The sequence below is a fragment of the Lycorma delicatula genome, chromosome 2, assembly GCF_047948215.1.
Source record: "Lycorma delicatula isolate Av1 chromosome 2, ASM4794821v1, whole genome shotgun sequence".
Classification (NCBI taxonomy): Eukaryota; Metazoa; Arthropoda; class Insecta; order Hemiptera; family Fulgoridae; genus Lycorma; species Lycorma delicatula.
Window position 1 is genome coordinate 166184541 of NC_134456.1, and position 23820 is coordinate 166208360.

Sequence of the window (23820 nt, forward strand, 5' to 3'; positions counted from 1 at the left end):
TGAGAATAATATATAACATATTATATGAGTATGAGAGATGATTATAACATTGTTTACACATTTGGCCATATTGTGAATTAGCACTGATACACAGGACGTGACTCAGCGAATCAAGACACAAACTAACTCACACAAACACAACGTTTGTTGTTCTTCACTATACAAGCTAACTGAATACAGTATAATTATTTGAATGTGTAGAATTGTTAGAATTTAATGCAGACCAGGTTGAATCCCTTTCTATAATTCAGTTTGATGTTATCACTCTCCTACATTTTTCTTTCATCACCAAAATCCAAATATTTTACATTACTTCTTGCTTTTCAATATAAGAGGATAAACAGATTTTTTCTGGCTTTAAAATTAATTTTTTCAGAATAATACAGAAAATGTTTTCTTAAAAGAAATTCTTTTTTATCACATTAACAAATCTAAATAATTTATTAAAGTTTTTTCTTAGAAGATTTAAAACTGTAACTTTTCCATTTTGTTTTGTTTTCACAATATGTTACGTTAATTTAATCAGATCATAATTTTTTTTTTACAATGCAGATTTCAATGTTTAATTCAAAATACTTTAACAAGCTATGATTTACTTTCTATTTTTTGTTTTGGTAGACAATATACACTAAGCTCAAAAAATCATTGGTGCTATTAATTGGGAATGATCTGTGGAATAATTCATCCTACTTCTCAAACAGTATTTTATAGAGAATGTTGTGCCTGTATATGATGTAGTTAAATCATTATAAGAGTCATTGTTAGCAGAGAGGAGTCACAACTGGATTAGATTAAAACGTAATGATAGCACATTAATGCAAGGAAAGTTGTTACGAATGTGATCCAAAAACCTAAGATGAAAGTGTTTGATACTGATATTCAGGACAATATTTTATGGTACACTGTTTTCCAGTGCAAATGGTCTGGATGTTCGGAAACTGCTGTGCTTACTCAAATGCAAAATTCTGACCGTTGAGAAGTCAAGGAATTCTGTGGAGGTCCCCACAATCCCCACGTAAGGGATTTATCCAATACCAGTCTTAAAAATCTCACATTGTGCTTATATTGTATTGGATTGTTGCCGATTGTCAAAATAGGACTTTGGTGAGGAATTCTCTTCCTACAGAATTGTACACAGCATGTTTTTTCTGGTGAAAATTGGAATCCATTATTCATTGCAACTTCATTTACAGCGTTAATCACGCGTTGTAATTTATATTTCACCATAGCAGTCTTGTTGCTGGCATACACAATTGCCAAATCATCAACATTGCTGATTTCTACTGGAATGGCTAATATCAATTTATTAATGGCGATCGTAATATGCTGTGGAGACCAGCATATTACTGTCTTCACTGCACTCCTTTAAGGTGTTCAATGTACCTCTTAATCAATCTATCTCACATGTATACTCCAAATTGAAGAAAATAGGACACATTCAAAATACGTTAGTAATTCTGTACCTGAAAGGCTACAGTTCTATGTGAAATCTGAGTCTAAAATTCTAGATTATAAGAGTTGTAATTTGAGATTTGTAATTCCCAATGAAGATTTCACCACAACTTTCTAGTGATAGTTACACTTTTCTTAGTTCACTATTTCTGGTAACAGATATTCCTGTGCCTAGCAGTCCCCTTCATACCCGACATACTACATTTATTCTTCCAGTGAAGCATTAATCATTCAATTATTTTCTATCCACACTTTGTTAATGCTTTGAAAACTACCCTTTCAAGTATTTTTTTTATTAATCTTTGTATTTTGCAATATATACATAAAATTAACTTCTGGTAGATACAGAAATCAGTTTAATAATAATAATTTTTTTTTTTTTGTACTTTACGGGCATTGACTGCTAAGGTCATTAGCCCTTGTCACATTCTTAAAAAGAGGTTAGTATCACCATCAGGGTCGTCATATGTAAGGGTGTAAAAGGGCCTTACATTTTATTTAAAAGCACAAACTACACACAAACATTAAGATACAACAACAAAAAAACAACACTTAAGGGGTGTAAAGAGCTCCGATCTTAAAATTTGAGATGAAATTCTCAAAGAACATGAAAGTAAAAATATAAGTCTATACAATACCATTATCTCCTTCTACCTGTCTCGTTTATTTATTAATTTTAGCACCTTCTGGGCGACCAGAACCGCCGTTAAGCAGTATATCAGTCGCCCCAGGATGCCATGGCAGTCCCCCCTACAAACAGTCTCGTAGGACGTAACCCATCGGGGTCCTCCCTGCATCATAAGAGCAATCTGACCACCGGTTCAGGACGGCCAAAAAGCCCCTCGGCGGTGAGGCTACCCTTCCCGGGCCTGACCTACTTGGCTACAAGTAAGCACAATGCATGCCAGTCCACCCTGTAAGCGCACCCTCAGTCCACCCTTGAGGGTCCCCCATGCCATCATTGGACATACCCCAACTCACTGCTCTTGAATGCAGGCGAACCAGGGTGGCCTAGGCAAGAGGGCTACCTCCCATCACTATACGTGCCACGCTTCGAGACTCCCTTATATATATAAAACTGCCTCTTAGAGTTTGTTTAACACAGCTTTAAATTTTTCACTTTTATAGACCTCTAAGAAGTCCACTAGCGTGTAAATAAGCAACTATCTTTTCTTCATTTCTATTATCCAGATCAGCAGCAATATCATTTCTTACCAGGAACCTCTTTCTGAGGTTCTCATATATGGTATACTCTTCCATTAGATGCTTAATTGTGTTTTATTACAAACACTGCACATTGGTCTCTCTTCACCGGTTAACAAATATGAATTTTTTATTCACGTGTGATCGATCCTAAGTCTGGTCACAGCCACTTGCTCTCGTGAGTCAACTTCACGTCGCTTTTCCATTTATACGGAGTTTTTATTGAGTTTAATTTTGTATTTAAACTCTTCCAATCAATATTCAACTTGTTTCTTATTATGTTAGTTAGACAGTTTTTAACATCTGCCACCGTTACAGGAATTGCATCCAAAACATCGCAGACTGTTGCCTTTCTGGCAGCTTCGTCTGCGCTTTCATTACCTGTAGTACCAGCATGCCCTGGATCCATACAAATACGCATCGCTGTCCTCGTTGACTTAGAACGTACAAAATGGACAGGATGTTTGCAATTACGACATCCTTAATGTTCTTGTTCCGAATTGCAACAAGTGCACTTAGAGAATCAGAAAATATTAGCACTCTCTCTTTGCAATAGTGTTCTGTGTTCTGAAGAGCTTGCTGTATGGCAGTAAGTTCTGCCGTGTAGACACTGGCCATATCTGGCAGTTTCCAAAAGTGGGCTTCTCCATTTACATATATGGAAGCATCCAACACCATGTTCGGTTTTAGAGCCGTCAGTATAAATTCTGATATGTTCTTCGCGGGTACTGACTGTTGCTAAAACTTTCTGTTGGATGATAACTGCTGGCTTCTTTTTTACTTCTTCCTGAGAGAGATCCAACCTTGTATTTACCGCTGGCAAGAGCCATGGCGGTATTTCTCTCGTGGAAATTTCTAGTGTGTCTGGAATAGCAATTTCGTGTTTTCTTCTTAATTCGTGGTACCTAATTCCGGCTGGTCTGGAATAGGTAGCACAATGTTCATATAATGCAGCCAAAGGATGGTTATTAAAAAGTTTATTATTTATATGAGCAGGAAAAGCCCATTTGTTTGCTGCATATCTTAGCTAAAGGATCTCTCTTCTATAATATATTAGCATTATTCCGGATTCGGACTTAGACTAGTCACCACACTTGTGCGGAAAGCACCTGTCGCATATCTTATCCGCTATTATGAATGACTTCTAACTTTCTTAAATGCGACTTCCTAGCGGATGAATATACAATACATCCGTAGTCTAGTTTCGATTGTACCAATGCCTTATACAGTCAATAATATTTCTTTATCTGAGCCCCAATTGATGTTCGATAAACATTTTATGATGTTTAGGGCTTTTTTGCATCTCATTTAGGTTGTTGTTGCTCTAGGTTTGCGGGCGTTTACTATTTTTTTTGCTTCGAAGTAGCTGACTTTTTGCAGGGTTTTTACTTCCTCACAGCCACCTCGTCTTTGTAGACAGGACAGTTCCTGGATCTACAAGAACGCTGTCCTTTGCAATTGATACCTGTAGGAGGCCTCTTTACACGGCTCTCCTTTATGCACCTCATCACCGCACACGCATGTTTGCGGTCTTTCACATCTAAGAACGGTGTGGCCAAAGTGTTGGCACTTAAAGCATCTCATTGGCTGTGGGACAAATGCCCACACATCCAATCGATGAGTACTCACTCTTACCTTCTCCAGCAAAGTAGGCCGGTTGAAAGTGAGGACATGAGAGGCTGAAGTAAAGTAACTGTAATTACTTTTACAAAAAGATAACATATTCAGAGAGGATAAATCTATAACACAATAGAGTAGAGAGATAAGCAATTACATTGCAGAAAAAAAATTGACTTTCCAACAGAGAGGAAGCAAAGAAATGAAAGTGATCTTTCTTTCGTACTTATGACATTATATCAATCCTGAAACACAAATCAGTCAAATATTTTTTCAGCAATAGTTAAACCAGTTGTAGGTGATCTTAAAATTTGGTTTTAACAATTGTTCTAACAAAAAAAAACAATTGCTTTCTATCTCCCTCCCTCCCTCTCTCCCCCTTTCCACTCTCTCTCTCTTGTTTAAAATTGGATTAGACTGAATAATTAAACACTCCTCTTTTACACTACAGCTGTAAACAACTTTTAGTCATCTATTAAATAATAATTTGAATGGAAAACATGCATATTCAAAAGCTACTAAATCAAATTATTTTACTTTTCTTTTTAATTATTAATCAGCTAATAAATAAATAAGAAATTTTCTATTTGGGATCCTATATTTTGAATGTTTTACTCTATAATGCCCATCTATCAAAAAGAATTCGTCCTTTTTCGGTTACTTACCCTTTGCGATGAAGACTTTGGCATAAATTATAGTTTTTGTGAATCCTTTTGAGAAGTATTATAGTTTGGTGAAAAAAATATTATTATAAACTAAAATTAATACTAATACTAATAATAATAATAATAATAATAATAATAATAAAAAGATAAAAGAAAGTGGCATTAATGTAAAAAATTAATACAACTTACATTATCATACTTCATTCCAATCTTTAATTGTCGAGCATAGAGCAATCTTACAGCACCTTCAAAGCAAGCCCATGTTCTTGGATAAAGTGGTCCTTGCCATTCTGGTTTTTTCTTTTCTGCTTCACATTGATTATATGGATATACATCACTTCCTGCTATCTGTTTTTGTTCTTCGGATACTGTACTTACTATGTCAAGTGATAAAGACAAAGACTCTTCTGATTGACCCGAGAAAGATAATTTTGTTTTAACACTTTCATCACCCCACCCATATTTAAAGGGATCTTCACCAATAGGAGGGTATGTTTTTTCAAAGTCAATAACATAAGGCTGAAAGTAAAATAAAAAAAAACATTTTCATTAACATGCAATCAAATAAACATGTACTTTTCAATATTAAAACACAAATATTTTTATTTTACAAAACTTAAGCTTTTTAAAATTCATATTATTCCTCTGAACTGTTAAATTATGTTTACATTTTTTAAATAAACCACGTAGAACAAAATATTGAAATAAGACATACCTTACCATAATTTTTCATAAAGTACTTCTACAAGAACTGCATTATCACTCATGATTGAAATAATTCCAATATTGCATAATAAAAATTTAAAATAAAATAATGAAAATTGCATATTAACTTAAACGAGTGCTGCTACCTGTTACAGTTTTTGTAATACCATCTCTCTCAAACGTTTTCTGATGGTTTAACAAATTGAAATTTTGACTGCATTTATATATGTAACATAAACAAATTAATAAATCCTAATAATTCATGATCCATAAGAGAGTTTTCTACTTCTTTACTTGCTTTTGAAAGACGATAATTCACAATGCAAATCATATGAGTGTGATCATTCTCTAGTTCTAATTTACTTAATTTTTTATCTCTGAATAATTGACAATGTCTAAAAATGTTGATCTACAATTTTTACTCATGACAGTATCAAATGATTCAATCATTGAAAATAATTAATTAATTAGCTGAATAAATATTAACTGTTCGTAATTTTCTTTGTTACAAAAATTAATTCAATTCTAGAAAAAAATGTTGTATAATTTTAAAACAGCAAAACAAAACATTTCGATCACAAAACTGAAATATGTTTTAATAATTTTTTTATTCAATAAGTTCATTTTTTCCAAGTTAATTAATGAATTTTATTATATTAATTTATTAATTTTAATAATTAATGAATTAATAAAAATGAATTTTCAGAATATCAAGGAAACATTTTATTAAAGATTTATGAGTAATATTGTCTAGCTTTTTACCAATTAGGAACATATGATAAATATATCAATAGAAACCTACGAATGATAATTAGTTCACATAATGTTGATCTTTGAACACTTGATCTGTTCATTAAGTGATTTTTTTGTTATTGAAATCAGAAATTGATTATTGTTCTTTATAAATTTTTTTCGCCGTAACGGACAAAGTTGAATTCATTTTTGAGATCGTAATAAATTTGCGTAGAACAATAAATGATATGTTAAGCGTAAAATATTGAAGTTTCGATCAAATTCGTTCTTAAAAGTATGAAATCGGGCTGGCAAGAGTCTTTGCATTTTCAATCAACATATTTGAGAAAATTTGACGAATTTTTTATTATGTGATTTGTGTTATTAGGTATATATACAAGTATATAAAAAAATTGTTTATCCAATTATTTCTCGATGATTTCATATTTGTTTTATATTAAACATTTCTATCATTTAGTTACAATATTAGTAGATGAATAAAATATTTATGAACATTTAATATCCAATATATAGTAAGAAAATATTTAAGGTTTACATTTTTGTGTTTGAGAAAACGAAATAGGAAAAATATATAACAATTATCTCGCTTTTCATACATATCTACATTTGTTTATTTAGCTCTTGACTTTCTGAATAACTATAAATAAATTGTTGAATTTTGATGTATTCAACTGACGGCAAACTCTCCCGAAACCTTAACAATTTTATTGTCTTTGGAGTTCAGATATCATCTGTTTTTTGCTTTCTATTCATTCACTGTTTATTTTTATATTTATAAATATTCTGGTATCTATCGTGAGTTTGCTAATAACTTTTCGTCCATTGTATTCAGGTATCTAATAAAAAAATCAAATTTGTTTTAAAACTAAAACATAAACGTTTTTGGAATTTCGTGGCAAACCTTTTTTGCAATTATTAAATCATTCGTTAGCTTCAATCTAATTTTTCTCAATTTTGATCATGCTAGTATAATGTCCTTCTGTCATTGACTACCCGTCATGAAATATTGCACTTATAACTTTATATTTTTTCCCGAATAGTTTGCAAGCATCATAGACACTTTTTTTGATCCTTTAGTTTCAGTTATTTTGCGTAAACATACTGTGTCGTTTTCGAATAATTTTATTTGAATGATCAACAGTTTTCCTAAAGAATGAATTTCCATTCTGTGTATGAAATCTGTGTTTCCTCATTCAGCACAATTTCCTTTTACATAAGTTTTTCACTAAAATTATGAATTAAATTTCGGAGACTTAAACTGTTATTTTTCTTTAAACTATACGTTTTAATATCTATGTGTAACACTAATTTTCTTTGTGCTCTGAAGCATACTTACATTTATCATTTGCACAAATAATCGTGTACTGGATAGTGTGTTCTATAATGTTCTTGAAAGGTTCAACTTTGTCAATTAAATATGTACAAAATTCATCAGCATCTTGTCGTTGAATATTGAAATTCTCATGTACAAATTTTCTTATTTCTATCATGTCTACGTTTACTCTATTTATATAATTTTTTTTTATATTAATTCCTTGTGATTTATGTACGCTGATAACAACGCTTAAGTAAATAGGAAATTGTTTCCGCATAACGAAAACTTTCTCCATCAATTCAAATTTAACATTTATCCTTTCAATTGTACGATATTCCTCAGAAAATAAAGTAATCGTTACTTGTTGAACATCATTTTTATCATCAACGTTTCTTTTTATATTTTTTGCAATACCTACGGTACCATTAACCAATCCTTGAAATAGATCGATATTTCTCGTCTACATGACTTTAGCACCAATTTTTATAGTAATGTTCTTAGGAAAATCTCCAGTCTTAGAATAATGTTCACCATCTGATTTTAAAGCTTTATTGATTTTTTCCTCAAATAGGTTGCACAAGCTAATGAATCGTTAGCAACTAATTCAATTTCTTCAGAAGAGAAGCGTCTTAACATTTCTGTATTTAATGTTTCACATATGTAACGGGTTGGTAGAAGACATAACCTATCCATTGGTAGTTTATCGAGCAAATTCTTATAGTAGTCAGTATTTGTAAAAACAAATTTCCAGAATTAAGTTGTTTTAAATCGTCATTGTTCAAGTAACCGATTTTAATTCGAGATAGTATTTCTGAATATTCTAATCGTTTTTTTTTTGTCGCATATTGATAGTCAATTCATCGTAATGGAAAAGAGTCTTCCATAAATCAAAGGTACCAAATGATCTTAAGTATTTATTGGTTTTATCTAAAGTAATTTTTATGTAAGTTGGATTGCACGCACTGGTTGAAGTTGCAACAAATCTCCAAATAATAAAATGTGTCGTTTTTCAAACCAAACATCTCATCAGAATTGTCGAATATTTCATATAATCTAAGATTTGTAAATATGAAAGTTATGTTGGATATCATCGAAATTTGCCTTCAATCAGACAAAACTTTATGCCTGAAACTAATTCTATGAAACGAATACTATGTAGCTGATTGTAAAGTTGAAAAGCTTTTACCAAATGCACTGAAAAAATTTAATCTCTGTTGCAGATCAAGTTGAATCTTGCTCTGTAACAGAGATTAAATTTTTTCAGGGCATTTGGTAAAAGCTTTTCAACTTTACAATCAGCTACATAGTATTCGTTTCATAGAATTAGTTTCAGGCATAAAGGATTCAACTTGAATAGAACATCAAGAATATTCTAAATTTGAAATCATGCAATTGGTTGATTGGACGATGTATCAATTCTAATCAATAAATAGTCATTTGTTAATAAGAAGATTCTTCTTATTTCTATGAAAAAAAAACAATTTAAAAATTCTCATCAAATAAAGCACTCGATCTTCATGAATGAAAATCTTTTTGCAAAAATATGTATTTTCTCGTAACTAATTTGTATTCCGAATATGAGCTAAATCGGGCCAAAAATACAATTTTTCGAGATATCACGACCCCAACGCCACCAAATAGTTCTAATTGTAGAATAAAAATTTTAACAATTTATTTCTGTTTTATTTATTCTTTTTATTAATAAAACTATTATAATCTCTTTTAAATTTTATTATTTCAAGTATACACTACCAAGGTTTTGTACGCTACCTAACACTATCAAGTACTACTATCTAGCAACGCGATTCATAAACGGGTTAGGAGAAAAAAAATCATGGTTAGAAGGACAAAAATTTCAAATTAAAAAACGTGAAACTATAAAGATTATAACATATTTATCGAAAAACCCCTTATTCATTAAGAACATCTATTTCTGCGATGATATATAGCTTTATTTCATAAAAATTATATATTAGTTAATGCTCACAAACTCAAATAGGAGCTCGCTCTCCCATGATTTAGGGCGGGAGCCCACGAAGGATTGAGGTGCCGATTTAATAATAACAACTGAGCCCAACAGATATGTTGCCGCTAGGACTGGCTGGTGTGAGGACACTGAAGGTGACGTCGCGATCTATGATGTGATTAGAAGACTTGCCTGGCATTTATTCAGTCGAGGAAGAAATTTCATTGCCATTGAGCTTGATAACGCAGTGATCATAGGGGCATACGTTTCTCCCAATGTTGACCAGGTGATATTTGATGGTTTCACCAATTCATTACACAGAGTTGTCACAAGTACAAATAAAAGAGTAACACTGATGGGTGACTTTAACAGCAAGGCTGTTGCTGCTGGAAGTATGTACAACAATCGTTGTGGTGAAGTGTTCACCGATATGCTAGAATCGACGGGACCCGACGTACGAGGGCAGGGGACACACTTCAGTTTTAGACCTTACGATCCTGGACGGATGATGGGATAAGGACTTGTGTCATTCGAGGGTTTTGGATCGAGTGTTTTGTGTCATTCGAGTGTTACGGTATGTAGTATGCAGGAGAGCCTTAAACAGGGAAATCAAAAGATCCAAGCGTGAGCACTGGCACAAACTGTGTGAAGAATTAAATGACGACCCATGGGGTTAAGCCTATCATATTGTGACAAAGCGCTTTGGTAGGCGTCTGCCAGTGTTAACTAAAGAGCAGGCTGGATCGCAGATTTCAGTATTATTCCCCTGTGCTGAGGAGGTAGTAGACGAGACTGTGGAATGTGAAAAGAGAAGCTTTACGCTTGACGAAGTATCGACCGCTATACGCCAACTCGGCAATAAAAAGAGTCATGGCCCTGATGGCATACCTGCAGCCGTGTTGAAGGGACTTGTAGATAAAGTTCCTTGGACGATGGTGGATGTTGCTAGACACTGGTAGATAATAAGATTTCCTAAATGTTGAAAAGAGTCTCATGTGGTTTTTCTATCAAAGAGTAAGCACAATGACGGTGGACTTGAATACAGACCATTGAGTCTCATCTATACTTTGGGAAAAGTTGTTGTAAAGATTTTGGTCTCACGAATCATACAGGAGTTAAATGAAGGCGCAGAGATCAACGCGAAGAATATGAGTTTTTGGAAAAAAACGCTAGGCGATACAAGTAATATCTAGAGCAGTAAACTGGTCTGCTGAAGTTAGAAAAGGTACGTGAAGGACATCCCTCTCGAGTATATATCGGAGATGGGTGCAGATGTTGTGCTCATTTCCGAGCCTTATTAGCCCCGGGTTTAGCCGGAATGAGTTTTGTCTGAAGATGGGGGTGCGGCCATCGGATTGTCCGGGATGTCCATCGAGGGAGAGGATTTGTGAGAGCGAGGGTTGGCGGGGTGTATTATTAGTCCTGTTACCTCTCGCCCAATATACCCTCAGAAGCTTATAGAGAGATCCTGGTCGTCCTTGCTAGGGATATTTCTATTCATCGGTCGGCGTTATTAGAGGGTGACTACAATGCTTGGTCTACATCCTGGGGGTCCGTCAGGACCGATCTACGGGGCAGGCTGCTTAATGATATCATTGCAGAACTGGATGTGGTGTGTATGAGTGTAGGGCGAGTGTTCACATTCAGAAGAGGGGAGACTGGTTCTATTATTGATGTCACGTTTGCCGCTTCAACTCTGGCTCCGAGAATTCGGGACTGACGGGTCTACAAAGGATTCACACCCAGTGACCATCAGGCGGTGACTATGACTTTAACTGACCCTGGCACTGGTGTTCAACAGGGCTGAAGCGCCAAAGGTATGGACCCGATTGCCTTTGCAGAGAATCTGAATTTCGGATGGTGAATTAAGCCCACAATGCAGAGGACAAAGCTACTCACTTGGTCGAATTGTTACTGCGTTCGCGTGATCTACAGCTCCGTAGAAAATACAGTAGGAGAGGTCGTCCTCCGTTATTCTGGTGGGCGGCTGAGAAAGCGTATAAGCGAAGGGAATGATTACTGGCCAGGCGTGCGGCGACGAGTCGTATCTCTACTCGACTAAGTCTGTTGGCCTAATATAAAGAGAAGAAGAGAGAGTTGGCACGGCTGATAAAGGATACGAAGAGGCAATGTTGGAGACGCTTAATTGAAGAGAAAGAGGCGGATACTTGGGGAAAGCCCTACAGGTTGTTAGTGAGGAGAGAATCACCAGAACACTAGTGACCAGAACACAGGTCACCAGAACACTAGTGACCCGAGATGCGACAGAGGTTGTGCGCATAATTGAGGAGCTCTTTCTTTACAGGGATGGGGCACTAGCTGATGTGGAACTAGATGTGGGGACACTGCCATTGTTTGAAGTAGGGGAGCTCAATTCAGCGATGTTGCGAGTGACCTTGGAGAAGGCACTGGGCCCAGTTCGCCTGCCAAATATGGTTGTTAAGGCTGCAGTTGGAGCTGATTCTGAGGTGTTTTAAGTGTATATAACACCTGTTTGAAGGTGGGAGGTGCAGGCGCCAGCTCCTGGTCTTGATTCCGAAACCGTGTAGGGACTTGGCGTTGCCGTCCTCCCATCGGCCTTTATCTATGATAGATACATTGGCCAAGGTTTTTGAAAGAATGATACTGCAACGGTTAACCTGCGCGGTGGAAGGGAAGGATAGACTCCACCGAAATCAGTACAGTTTCATTAAAGGCCGATCTGCACTGGATGCTGTTGCAGATGTATGGGGTTTGACGGAGCGAATCATTGCTGGCCGCCGGAGATGCAAAGGAAGGATTTGCATTCTGGTCGCACTGGATATGAAGAAAGCGTTCAACAGTGTTTCACACGTCGCGATCAGACGGCCGCTAGAAAGGTTTCGAGTTCCACTATACTTAGTTCGGTTCATCTGCTCGTATCTACAGGCAGATGTATCATACGTGATGTTGATGGTGACGTCCTCGATGGTAAAGTGGACAGAGGAGTATCCCAGGAGTCGGTCCATGGACCAACCATCTGGAATATAACTTACGACGAAGTGTTTAGTGTCCCACTATCTCCGAAGGTGACGATCATAGGTTAGCAGATATTCTATTACTTGTTCCGAGGCGAATACACGGAGGGACGCTGCCTCGAAGATCAGCGACTCCTATTACTCTGTTGCAGCTTGGATGGTGGAAGCTAGACTCCAGACGGCGCCGGAGAAAACCGAAATAGTTGTAATTTCCTCTGCTAAACGCAGGCCAGCATTGACGATTGAGTTGGAGGGTAGGCGAATTAAATCTAAGGTCATGATAAAATATTTGTGCATTTGGATCGATGCTAGACTGAGATTTGGTAGGCATACTTTTAAAGCCTCTGAAAAGGCGGAGAAAGATATGTGCTAGATTGCGGGCATTTTACCTAATTTAAGAGGCCCAGGGCAACAGAGGAGGAGGCTACTCACCGGAGTGGCATATGCAACCTTATTGTGTGGTGCTGAAATTTGGGCGTATGTTATTTTAAGTATAGGAAATACAGAGGCATATTGAAGGCTCTCCATAGGAAGTGTTGTCTCAGGGTTGCGATAGCCTACAGCACTGTCTCCTTGGAGGCCGTGGTAGTCATTTCCGGGTTGCGCCTGATTGACTTCGTGATTATGTATAGAAAGAGGATGCGTGAATACGGAGTTATGACCTTAGTTGAAAAGAAAGACGTGAGTGTGACAATTACTGAAGAAATATAAAGGAATTGGCAGAAGAGATAGAACTGCTGTGCGAAGAACAGATGGACCTACAGGTTGGTATGTGATGTTGGAAGATAGTCTGGGAGAACTCAAGATTTTAATCTTTTTGATTTTTGGATTTTAATCTTAGTCAGTTGCTGGCGAGCCATGGGGGATTTAGGGTGTATCTCTATAGATTTGGGTTGGTCCACTCAGATAGCTCCCCTGATTGTGGGGTTGAAGCCTTTTCATGTATTTTTTGCTGTTCTAGATTTGTGGTAGAGCGTGAGGAGATCGTGAGTGCTATTGGCAAAGAGGACATTTTTGAACCTGAGGACCTCCAGGAAATTATGTTAATCAGTGAGAATCATTGCGCGGCTGTTGCCCGATATGCTAAAGCAGTTATGGAGAAATTTCGTTCTGCCGAAGAAAGCTGCAAGTTAAATAGAGGCCTGGGTCCCGGTGGGGGAACAAGGCCGCGGGCAAGTGTCTAGAGTGCCCCCCGATCTTGTGGGGGTCGGCTGGATGCAATGAAGCCGCAGTCACTTCACCGACTGGGGTCCTGAGGGCTTCCTCCTTCCAAGTTAAAGTGATAGCAAGTAAGTATACGGATGGTAAGTATGAGTGTTGTGAGAGTTGTTGGTATGCGTGTGTATGTGCACGGGTGGTGTATATGTGTTGGTATGTTTGGTTCAAGTCTGCTTGGTGTTGTTTTGTGCTGGTTTTTTAGTTATGTGTGTGTATGTCCCTTGCTATTTGCTTTGTCTGAATGTGTGTGTGTGTGTGTGTGTGTGTGAGCGCTTACCCCCCCCCCCCCCCCCCGTTCTGAAGTAATGGGTAAACCAGCTACTTCCAGGAGGGTCGGGTCGCCAGGGGCGGAGGTTTAGTCGGTAGTGCACAAGAATAGATACGCCTTTTTTACTATCATGTGGAACCCGTTAGCGAGTCCGACACTGCTACGGCGCCCGTAAATGGGATTCCTCCACCTCTTAAAAATAATGATTCATATCCTTAGATGTTAAAAAGTCATTTGGCACCGCACCCTGGAGAGTTATTATGTCTGCTTTGGAAGTAAAAGGAGTAAGTCGGTATTTATGCAGGCAGATTAGAGAATACTTCTCTGAAAGATGGAATATGATAGATGCACAAGAAGACCAAGTAAGATTCCAAATGTGGGGTTTGGTGGTGTTCCGCAGGGCTCAGTGCTGGAACCGCTGCTGCTATAGGTCCTAGCATATGATGGTGTGTTGAATTTACAATCACCAGAGGGCACGAAAGAGTTGGCATATGCCGATGATATCACCATCTTAGTGAAAGATGGAACCAAAACCAAAATAGAAGAACGTCATAACATGGCAGTAACATAGCATTGGACATTGTAAGTAACTGGACGCAAGACCGTGGACTGACAATCCCCCTAATAATTGTGAATATACTGGGAATAATTGTGAATACCGGAAAACAGTTAAATCTTTGAATCTATTGATGACATCACAGAGGGCACTGAGAGCATCCAAACTCTTGGATAACATTATGATTTTTTTTTTGAATTTTTTCTGAAATAAAAATATTCCAAAAAAGAACAATAAAATATTGTAACATTTTAATTTTTGTTAATTGTGGGAGGGGGTATGAAATAATTGGAGGAAAGTAGTCCCAAACCTTCTACTAACTGGTTTTAAATTTTTTGAAGATAAAATACTTTTTGAAAGAAGGAATGATTCAAGTTTACTTCAATTTTTTGATAATTTAGTTGACTGAATTAAAAATGATTAGAGGGTTATGAAGGAGGAAGAAAGTCTGAAATCCTTGGATACCATGATGTATTTTAATTTTCTCAGATAGTAGGACCTTTGTAGAAAAAAATGATTTGATATTGTTATTTTTCATGTATGTGGGGGACAAGGAAGCATGAGTTGTTAAGGATGCAAGAAGGCAAGGTTTTCTTTTTCTCCTTTATGATTTAAAAAAAAAAAAGTTTTAATAAAGCAGTACTTTAATTTCTGTTATTTTGGTGGTTAGGGGACAGGTAGAGAAAGGTTAGGTTAGGGGGGTGGGTAGGGGGCGGTAGGGGCCAGTTGTAGAGTATGGGATATAAATCACTCCTTTATGTAGTTGTATACTTTTCTGAACTAGAATCCATTTTGAAAAAAAATTGAGTATTTTCATTTTTTATGGGAGTAAATCAGAAGGGAACAGTGAGAAGTAGTTTAAAATGTTTTCAATCCTAGTGATAAACTTCTAATAAAGAAGAATCAGTTTCCTAACTTTAGTGGATTTGTGATGTTTTCTCACATTCATCATATATTTATTTTTCTATGTCATTGTCATATAGTAATTTAAAAATCTGTTGAAAAGAATTCTTTTTATAATGACAACAGATGTAGAAAAGAGACTCTGCCTAATTAATCTTATGTTCTAAAGTTACACTTGTGCCTCACCTATCACTCATTACTCAGAAGCAAACCCACAAACAGACAGAAAGCTTGATTCAAGCTTCAGCTGCTCAGATAATTGAGTTTAGGCCTTGAATTTGGCTTGAGCTTGTTTGGACTAAGATTCCTGTTTCAATGGTGAGACATTGTCCAAACATTTATAAAATAATGGCAACTGTGTGCATGTAAAGAAAAAAGAAAACAGTTTTCCTGTATTTATAAGAAGTTTCCTAGTACTACTAAAAAGATGCTTTCATCTAAAATTCTAAATTAAATGATTGCTGTTATACATTTAAAAAAACAGAATTATACTTACAGTTCCTTGAGGAACACCACCAACTGCTGTTGAAAATTTCGTCTTGATAATAGTTTTAACTCCATTTGGTGAACTATCAACATCAGAATTAAAAGAATAAGATTTTGACTTGTCTTTTGATTCTCCTACCAATTCTACATCTCCTACCACATTGAATTTATATCCTGGTAATGGGTGATTACCAACCTCTCCACCATTTACTTTAATCTTAATATTAAACTGTAAAAAAAAAAATACATAACTTTTCTATACATTTTATAGACACAAAAGTAAATTACAGAAAAAAACAGCATATCCAATATAAAGAACTAAAGTAGGAGTAATTATTTTATATATATATTTATATATATATATATATATATATATATATATATATAAATAAATATATAAAATCTGTAATCTGTAATATAAATATATATATTCAAATACCATTTTTTACATCAACCCTTAAGACACTTTTCAGTATATTACCAATCCTAAACCTAAAAATATTTATTAAGGAAAATGAGTAATTCTTCAATTAAGTAAAACATTTTAAAGGTTGTTAAAGCTTTAACTTTAAATAAAGGCTGCTTTAGCTTTTAATGAAAGACATTTATTATCACAGTTATTAATGTTATAAAGTATATTTCTCCATGAACTTTTATCTTATACAACTCTGCTCACATATAAATAATGTAGTTGCATGGACCTTTGGAAATTTACATCTACCTGCTATATCTCTTGTATCATAAATAATCAGCCTAAATTTTTTTTAAACTGTTACTTGAAAGTGTTTATTGCCTTATAAATAAATGAAAGCACCATAATTAATAATTGTATTCATATATTTTTAATAGGTTGCCCTGTATATCATATCTCTTTATTTCCATGTATTTTTAGTTTTCTGCACAAGCCTAAAGATTCTTTCTAAATTTGTTTAAATGGTAATTTACAAACTACTACAAGTATTGTACATGAAAAATTATCAAGTTATGGTATTCTGCTCTCATCAATTTGGTTTTTTAGCCTTCAACTTAAGATTACTGTTTCAGTAGTAAGCCATGCTAAAATATTTAATATTTTCTGAAAATCACACAAAGAATAAAAGATAACTTTTTATATTCATCACTCAAAAGTTCCATTTTCTCTAATCAGTTCTGCTAAAATCAGATACTTAAAGAAAGATGGAATTATACACCCAGTTCCTCAGTTTAAATCAACCAGTGGTGAGAATTTGGTCTTCATTTAACACTTTGATATTTGTTGCAGACCATAGCAAAAACATAAATTCTCACCTCCAAAACAATCAAATTCTAGAATTTTCATTTATGAGACCAGTTTAAAGTATGACTATTATGAAGTAGGGAATCTATGAGGATCATGTGATAAAGAAATGTGACACAAACTAAGAAGAAATTTTCTGCTTACCCAAATCTTCAAATAAAATTTGCTGAATTGTTTTTATGTTAATACCAATCACCTGCAATGATTATCATACTTGTACAGCAGAATGCTTGAATTCATTCTCTCACTCTCACAATGAGTTCTTCATTGGAAGTCAGATGACCAGATACATGCTCATTTTCATTGTCATTTTTTAACTACATGAATTATCTGAATATCACAACATCCATACTGCAAAGATAAAACATTGTGTCTTCCCTGATATACTTTACTGACACTGGATCTGATTGCAGATTAAGAATAGTCTGAAGGACAGCGTGTGTTGCTCATTGGATTAGATTTATATTTTGACCAACATAAAACTTGTCTCATCAATTACCACAGAGAATAATGGGATAATATTGTTTAAAAAATTTCATGAAGATGAGATAAGACTTTCAGAAAACACTTTATAAATGACTGGACAGATTCACTTTTGAGACACAATATTAAGGAAGTTAATGAGTAAATAATGAAATTATTAGGAACAGAATGTAGAAATACACTGAAATGCTTTAGAAATAAAAAAAGAAAGGAACAATGAATGGCAGTGTAAGTTAGAAGAAATAGGAAAAAAGATGTTTTTTAAGAAAGATAATTTATGATTTTATAAACCATCATTAATGATAACTAATATGTATGGTGAAATAACAAATAATTTGAAACTATTTCAAGTTAACAACTTAAAAGAAAAAAAAATGTTGTTGAATCAATTACCTTAGAGCCAGAATTTTTCGTTGTTGGAGATGCAAATATTTGAACAGCACAATTATCAAACGAGTGTGGTGTTCTTACGGTAGTTTTGCCCAGCATCATCCATAGAAAATAAAATGGACTATCTCTGTAATAAATCAAAATAACTTTGTAACCAAAAAATAACCAATTTCATCCAGAAAGAAAAACGTTGGACACATATGAAGATTTCTATCCACTGAAAACTAGTGACTTGGTATCATGGACATTAATAAATGCACTGCATTAGTAATAAGAGTGAAGTCACCATTGCTAAGATGTCTTTCTATATACCACTTTCAGCCTTGATTATCAGAATAATTTAAATAACAAATAACAGTTGTTTAAGTTATTTACAGTCATTTGGTGTTATTCCTTTGTTCCTTATTTTACATTGAATTTTAGAAAACTTAACAATATAACTAAACAAATATTAATAACTTAACCATCTTTTATTTTTTCATCAAGTTATTCTGAGTCATTATGCGTGCATTTATTAATAAGGACACTGATAGGAAGTCAGTGGTGTTTGAAAGGAGCACAAGAAGCTTTTGAATACAAGATTATTTTTCTAAACCAAGTTACAGTATAATACAAAGTTATTAAATAATGAAATACTCCTTTATGGCTAATGTAAAATAAAATAAAATACTGGATATTTTTAAAGAAAGTTTACATAATATTTGCTCAAAGAACAAAAAGTAAAATTCCAGAGACTGCTTTTTTCTATTTTTTTTTTTTAATTGTATTAAAATGTGAACTATTACAGGTGCAATATTACACAGTACGGATGGCACGAAGAGAGAGAATATCAAGAATTCAAAGTCAGATGACCAGTCAATTTCCTATACATTCCTTAAGGGAGTCTTCTTCAGTCCTCTTCTGTTTATAATATTCTTGGACTCTCTTCATTTAGCAGTGCAAGAAAAGAACAAGAAAGTACTAGTTTGATAGCTTGAAATTGAAGCCAATGTTTGAGCATTCTTTGGGTGCTAATGATATTGTTCTGGTCAACAAAAATATTAGACATTTACAATAAACTATCTTAGAATGGGCCAATACTTGGAAGAGAGAGATATGAAGGTATAGTAGAGAATAGTAAAATTATGAAAATAGAATTGTATAGGAAGAGATTGAAGCCTGATGGAAAGGAGTCAAAATGTCAGAAAATTGGTGTTGTAAATATTTGTGTTTTCAAGTCTTCTACTTTACATTCAACTCATGAAATATTAATTGTCTTTATTTATTGTTAATTCTAGTATTGTAAATTAGTATCAAATTAAGTATTAATTTTCTCACAATAATAGACTTAATAATCATGACACAAAATTACAACATCAACTTTCTTCCATATCTCAACTATTTATCAACTGATTTTCTAAAATAAATGTCATTTTGTTCAAAATAAAAGGCTTAATATTTTAGCAATAACATAAATTTTGATAAAACTAATATTTATGGAGATATAACGGATTGAAAAATAAACATGGCTGCCACTTTGTAATTTGTGAAGGTATTAAGTCCTGATTTTTTGTTAATTTTAAAACCTTATTACCAAGACGCTTACCAAATATTAATGTGATTTGTCTATCCAAACTTGAGATATAAATTATTATATAAAAATAACAAAATGGTAGATGGGGGAAAACAAAGGAGAAATCAATTTTCCTAAGTATATTTTTTTTTTTAGTTTTACAAGCAGAATCCAAAAAAGTATAGCCAGCCCACCATTTTAGAAACACTCTGTATATGCATGCAGTACTTTTTTATTTCTTATTTGGACCTTGTAGAACTTTTATTTCATCTTATTCTTTTGTTTTCGTTTTCCAATATTCCTTCATTTTTCTATTTTGACTTGGAAATCTTCCAATTTTTCAATCTTTTTCTAAAAATTTCCCAATATTGGATTTCCTTTTCAGACGCGTTTTTCTTTACCAGTATTTTCTGACTTCTAGTAACCAAATTAATTTAGTTTTTCTATTAAAGAGTTTTAGAAAATTAGAACATTTTCTTTCAATTATATTTATCCATTTTGAAAGAGTCAGTGAAACAATCTTTCCTTTCTTATAGAATGAAAAAGTTTTCTGGTTTGGTGTAGTTTGAAATAATTTTTTATTTTCTAGGTTTTATTCACTTTTGTGGGTTCTAAATTTTTCTTTTCTTTTTTTATAATTTTTCCATTTCTCCTTTACTATTTAAGTTTAAACACTGTATTACATTAAGAATCAGGTTTTTAATTTTGTATATTGATTTCAATTCCCCAGATTCCTTGATCAGAATGCACTGTTTAAAACAGTTGTTGATTGTCCTTTCAGATTGTCACTTGGGGGGGAGACTTCCTTCAAATTAAACTTTCTATTGATTCTTTGGTGGTTGGGTTTCAATTAACCACACATCTCAGGAATGGTTGAACTGAGATTGTACAAGATTTCACTTCATTTACACTCATACATATCATCCTCATTCTTCCTCTGACATAATACCTCAACAATAATTCCCAAAGGCTAAACAGGAAAAAGAAAATTTTCTATTGTGCATAAAAGTTGCTGAGTGTATTCTGGCAATTAGTCTTTAGATAATGTAGAACAGATTCAGATTGTTAATCTGGACTTCTCCAGATTGGTTTCTGCTGTTTAGTTTAGCTAAAAGATATAATTTCTTTTTTGTCTACCTAGTAGTACTACTTAGAGGACATTCAGTTCTAATCAAAATCTTATCACAAAATTTTCTGGAAAAATTTTACTTTTTTGTGCAGGAAAATCACTTTTACTTGATTCATTTATTTTAATGTGTTTTTTTTTTTTTTTACTTAACCTGATAATGGGGATATAATCTCAAAATGAGATTACAGGATGAATCCAAAAAATAAATTAAATTTCACTTCACAGGTTAAGAATAATGATAAAAGAAAAAAAAAATCTTTTTTTATTTTAATCACCCGCTTACATGATTAAAATAGCATCTCCTTCCTGATTATAGTACATGGTTAGGTATTTAAAACATTGAAAAATACCAATTTGAGATACAAATATATGAACAGTATTTCTACGCTTGAAAGTTGTTTTCAATAAAACGCTGGAATAAAAGTAATTTGCTAAATAAGTAATCTCTTTAGCGAATCATTATTATATATATTTATAATGAATTTATTATGAATTTATAAATCATTATTTACACATCTTATCTCTGTGCACGTTTCATATTTATATTGTTTTCAGGAAGATGATGCAGCATCAGAAAAATAATAACCATAACAAATTGTAGAGGCAAATGGTGATAAAAGGAATTTTTCCTTAGATGTTAGTGTATCAAAAGCTGGAGTTGTTCCTACTGCTCATGTTACAAAAATTAGTTTAATTCAAACTAATTAATTAATACTACTTAATTCAATTTTAAGAAAAGTAGATTGTAAAGAAGCTGTGTTGATTCCAGAGATATTTCAACAATCCTCCTAGCTATCTCTCATCTCAGCGTATGACTTTCTTTAAAAAGAATCAGGTTCTTTAAACAGAATTACATCATAAATCAAGCAAATAACAATTAAATTCATTCTAGTTAAAATAGTTAATTTTACACAAAAGTAATTAAACAGAATCTTACTTGTCTTTAAAGTTTTCAAAATATGTATTACCATCTTCGTTTGAATTTTCTTTATTTGTACTACATTCATGTGTATTTATGAAAGCAGAATAAGCTAGTGCTTCGCTTTCTAACATTATTATTTTATTTAAAGCACTAGATTCCTGAAAAAAAAATACCCAAAATTAAAATATTTTTGGATAATTTAATTTTAATAACTATAATAAAAAAACATTTTAGTTATTTCCAGAAAAATAAAATTGCTCTAAATATTTCTGGAATAACGATTAAGATTTAATAGCCATAATTTTTCTACATAAACATTATTAACTATGATAAGCCCTGTGTAAATCGGCATTTCATGCTGTCTTTTTTCCAATGTAGTTAAGGATTTTAATATTTTTATGTAATTGGTCTTGTGCACTGACAGAGAAATAGATTATGAATGATAGGGTTTTAATAATGAAAAATTTTGAACTAACTTTAATGAGTAATATGTAACTTGGACTGGTGTAATATAATAAGAATAAATAAATGATCCACTTTTATGAGCTTAAATAGCACACAGCTTTGAGAAGAGTAGCATATACTTATAGATTTTAATTTTTGTTGTCTATTTTGCTGCAAAGATCTTTTCAGTATTCATTGTATCATTGTTTTAAAATTCATCTCATTTGATCAATTTAGAACCTTGTACTATTAAAAAACTTTAGTTTATATATTTATTTTATTTACTGTTCTGAAGGTTACATTGTATCCAGATTTTAAAAATTTATGAGCTATTTTCTCTGAGTCTTTGATTGTGTGTATTAAGTGATGTATTTTTTTGTTTATTAACTTTAATTATTTAATATACAAATATGACAGTAAGTTGTTATTATACCCATTTTTGAGGAAGACTTCTGGTGATGAGTGTTAGTAAAGGTACTTCATGTTAGTAGTCTGTGTATGGAGATGCTTTGAAAAGCAGATAGTTTATGTGAGGTTGGTTGATTTGAGGTATTGTTAATGAGAATATTTGTTATCCTTGTTTTTTATGTTATATTTAAAAGTATATTATTTTTTGTTTATTTTTATTTTTTTGTATAATGAGGTTAAAAAAGTATTCGTTTTTTGTTTGTATTTATAACATTTAATTTGTGATGTGTTTTGTTGTGTCATATGTTAATGATGGTTCACATTGTCTTGGTACAATAAAATCATATCATCAATATCTGCTCCAATATATTGTTCTGTGAGTACGAATGTTGTTGTTGTTGTGTATGTATATTAGTTTTATTTATTATAGAAATATTTCAGTAAGGTCACTGGAAGTAGGGGAACACGTAGGACAAAATGAAAGAAAACCATTAGTTTGAGTAATATTTGTTTTATAATGTAAAGTACTTTTTCTGCGTAATGTTTATGATTTCTAAGATATGCTCTTAAGGTATAGCAAGTCTAAGTTTCATGCTGGCCTCCGTGGCGCGAGTGGTAGCGTCTCGGTCTTTCACCCAGAGGTCCCAGGTTTGAATCCCGGTCAGGCATGGCATTTTTCACACACACTACAAATCATTCATCTCATCCAATGTGCAGTAATGCTTAACTGTGGACCCGGAGGTTAAACAGAAAAAAAAAAGTCTAACTTTCGTAAACATTGTTGGTTAATGCCTAGTAGTTAATTTTACTCGTCTCTGGGTATGATTGATGTTTGTAAATGGTGTAATGGTAATATATAGGAAAGGAAGAGGAATAAAACATGATTCTGCTTCCTTTAGAAAGACATACACACCAGAGTGAGAGAGAGAGAGAGAAAATCACATGTGTGTTTTGCCTCTACACTGCAATAGTATAATTTCCTCACTGGCTAAAATATCCCTTTCAACCAATGTGAAATCTGTACTTAAAGTTTAGCATTTCTATATCTGAAATTCACCTCGTATATGTTTTTGCACTTATTTTAACATTGAAGAAGAGATAAATTAAATATGT

General features: G+C 33.4%; 1 protein-coding gene across 2 annotated transcripts in view; it reads right to left on the reverse strand.

Moving 5' to 3' along the window:
* LOC142319403 (uncharacterized) overlaps positions 1–23820 on the reverse strand; it is a 104277-nt gene that overhangs the window by 15712 nt on the left and 64745 nt on the right. For both annotated transcript variants that reach the window (XM_075356648.1, XM_075356647.1), the window contains 4 exons: positions 21871–22013; positions 18256–18379; positions 16114–16332; positions 5127–5456 (listed from right to left, as the gene is read on the reverse strand). In XM_075356648.1, coding sequence (XP_075212763.1) covers positions 5127–5456; positions 16114–16332; positions 18256–18379; positions 21871–22013 — 816 coding nt within the window. The remainder of the gene's footprint in view (positions 1–5126; positions 5457–16113; positions 16333–18255; positions 18380–21870; positions 22014–23820) is intronic.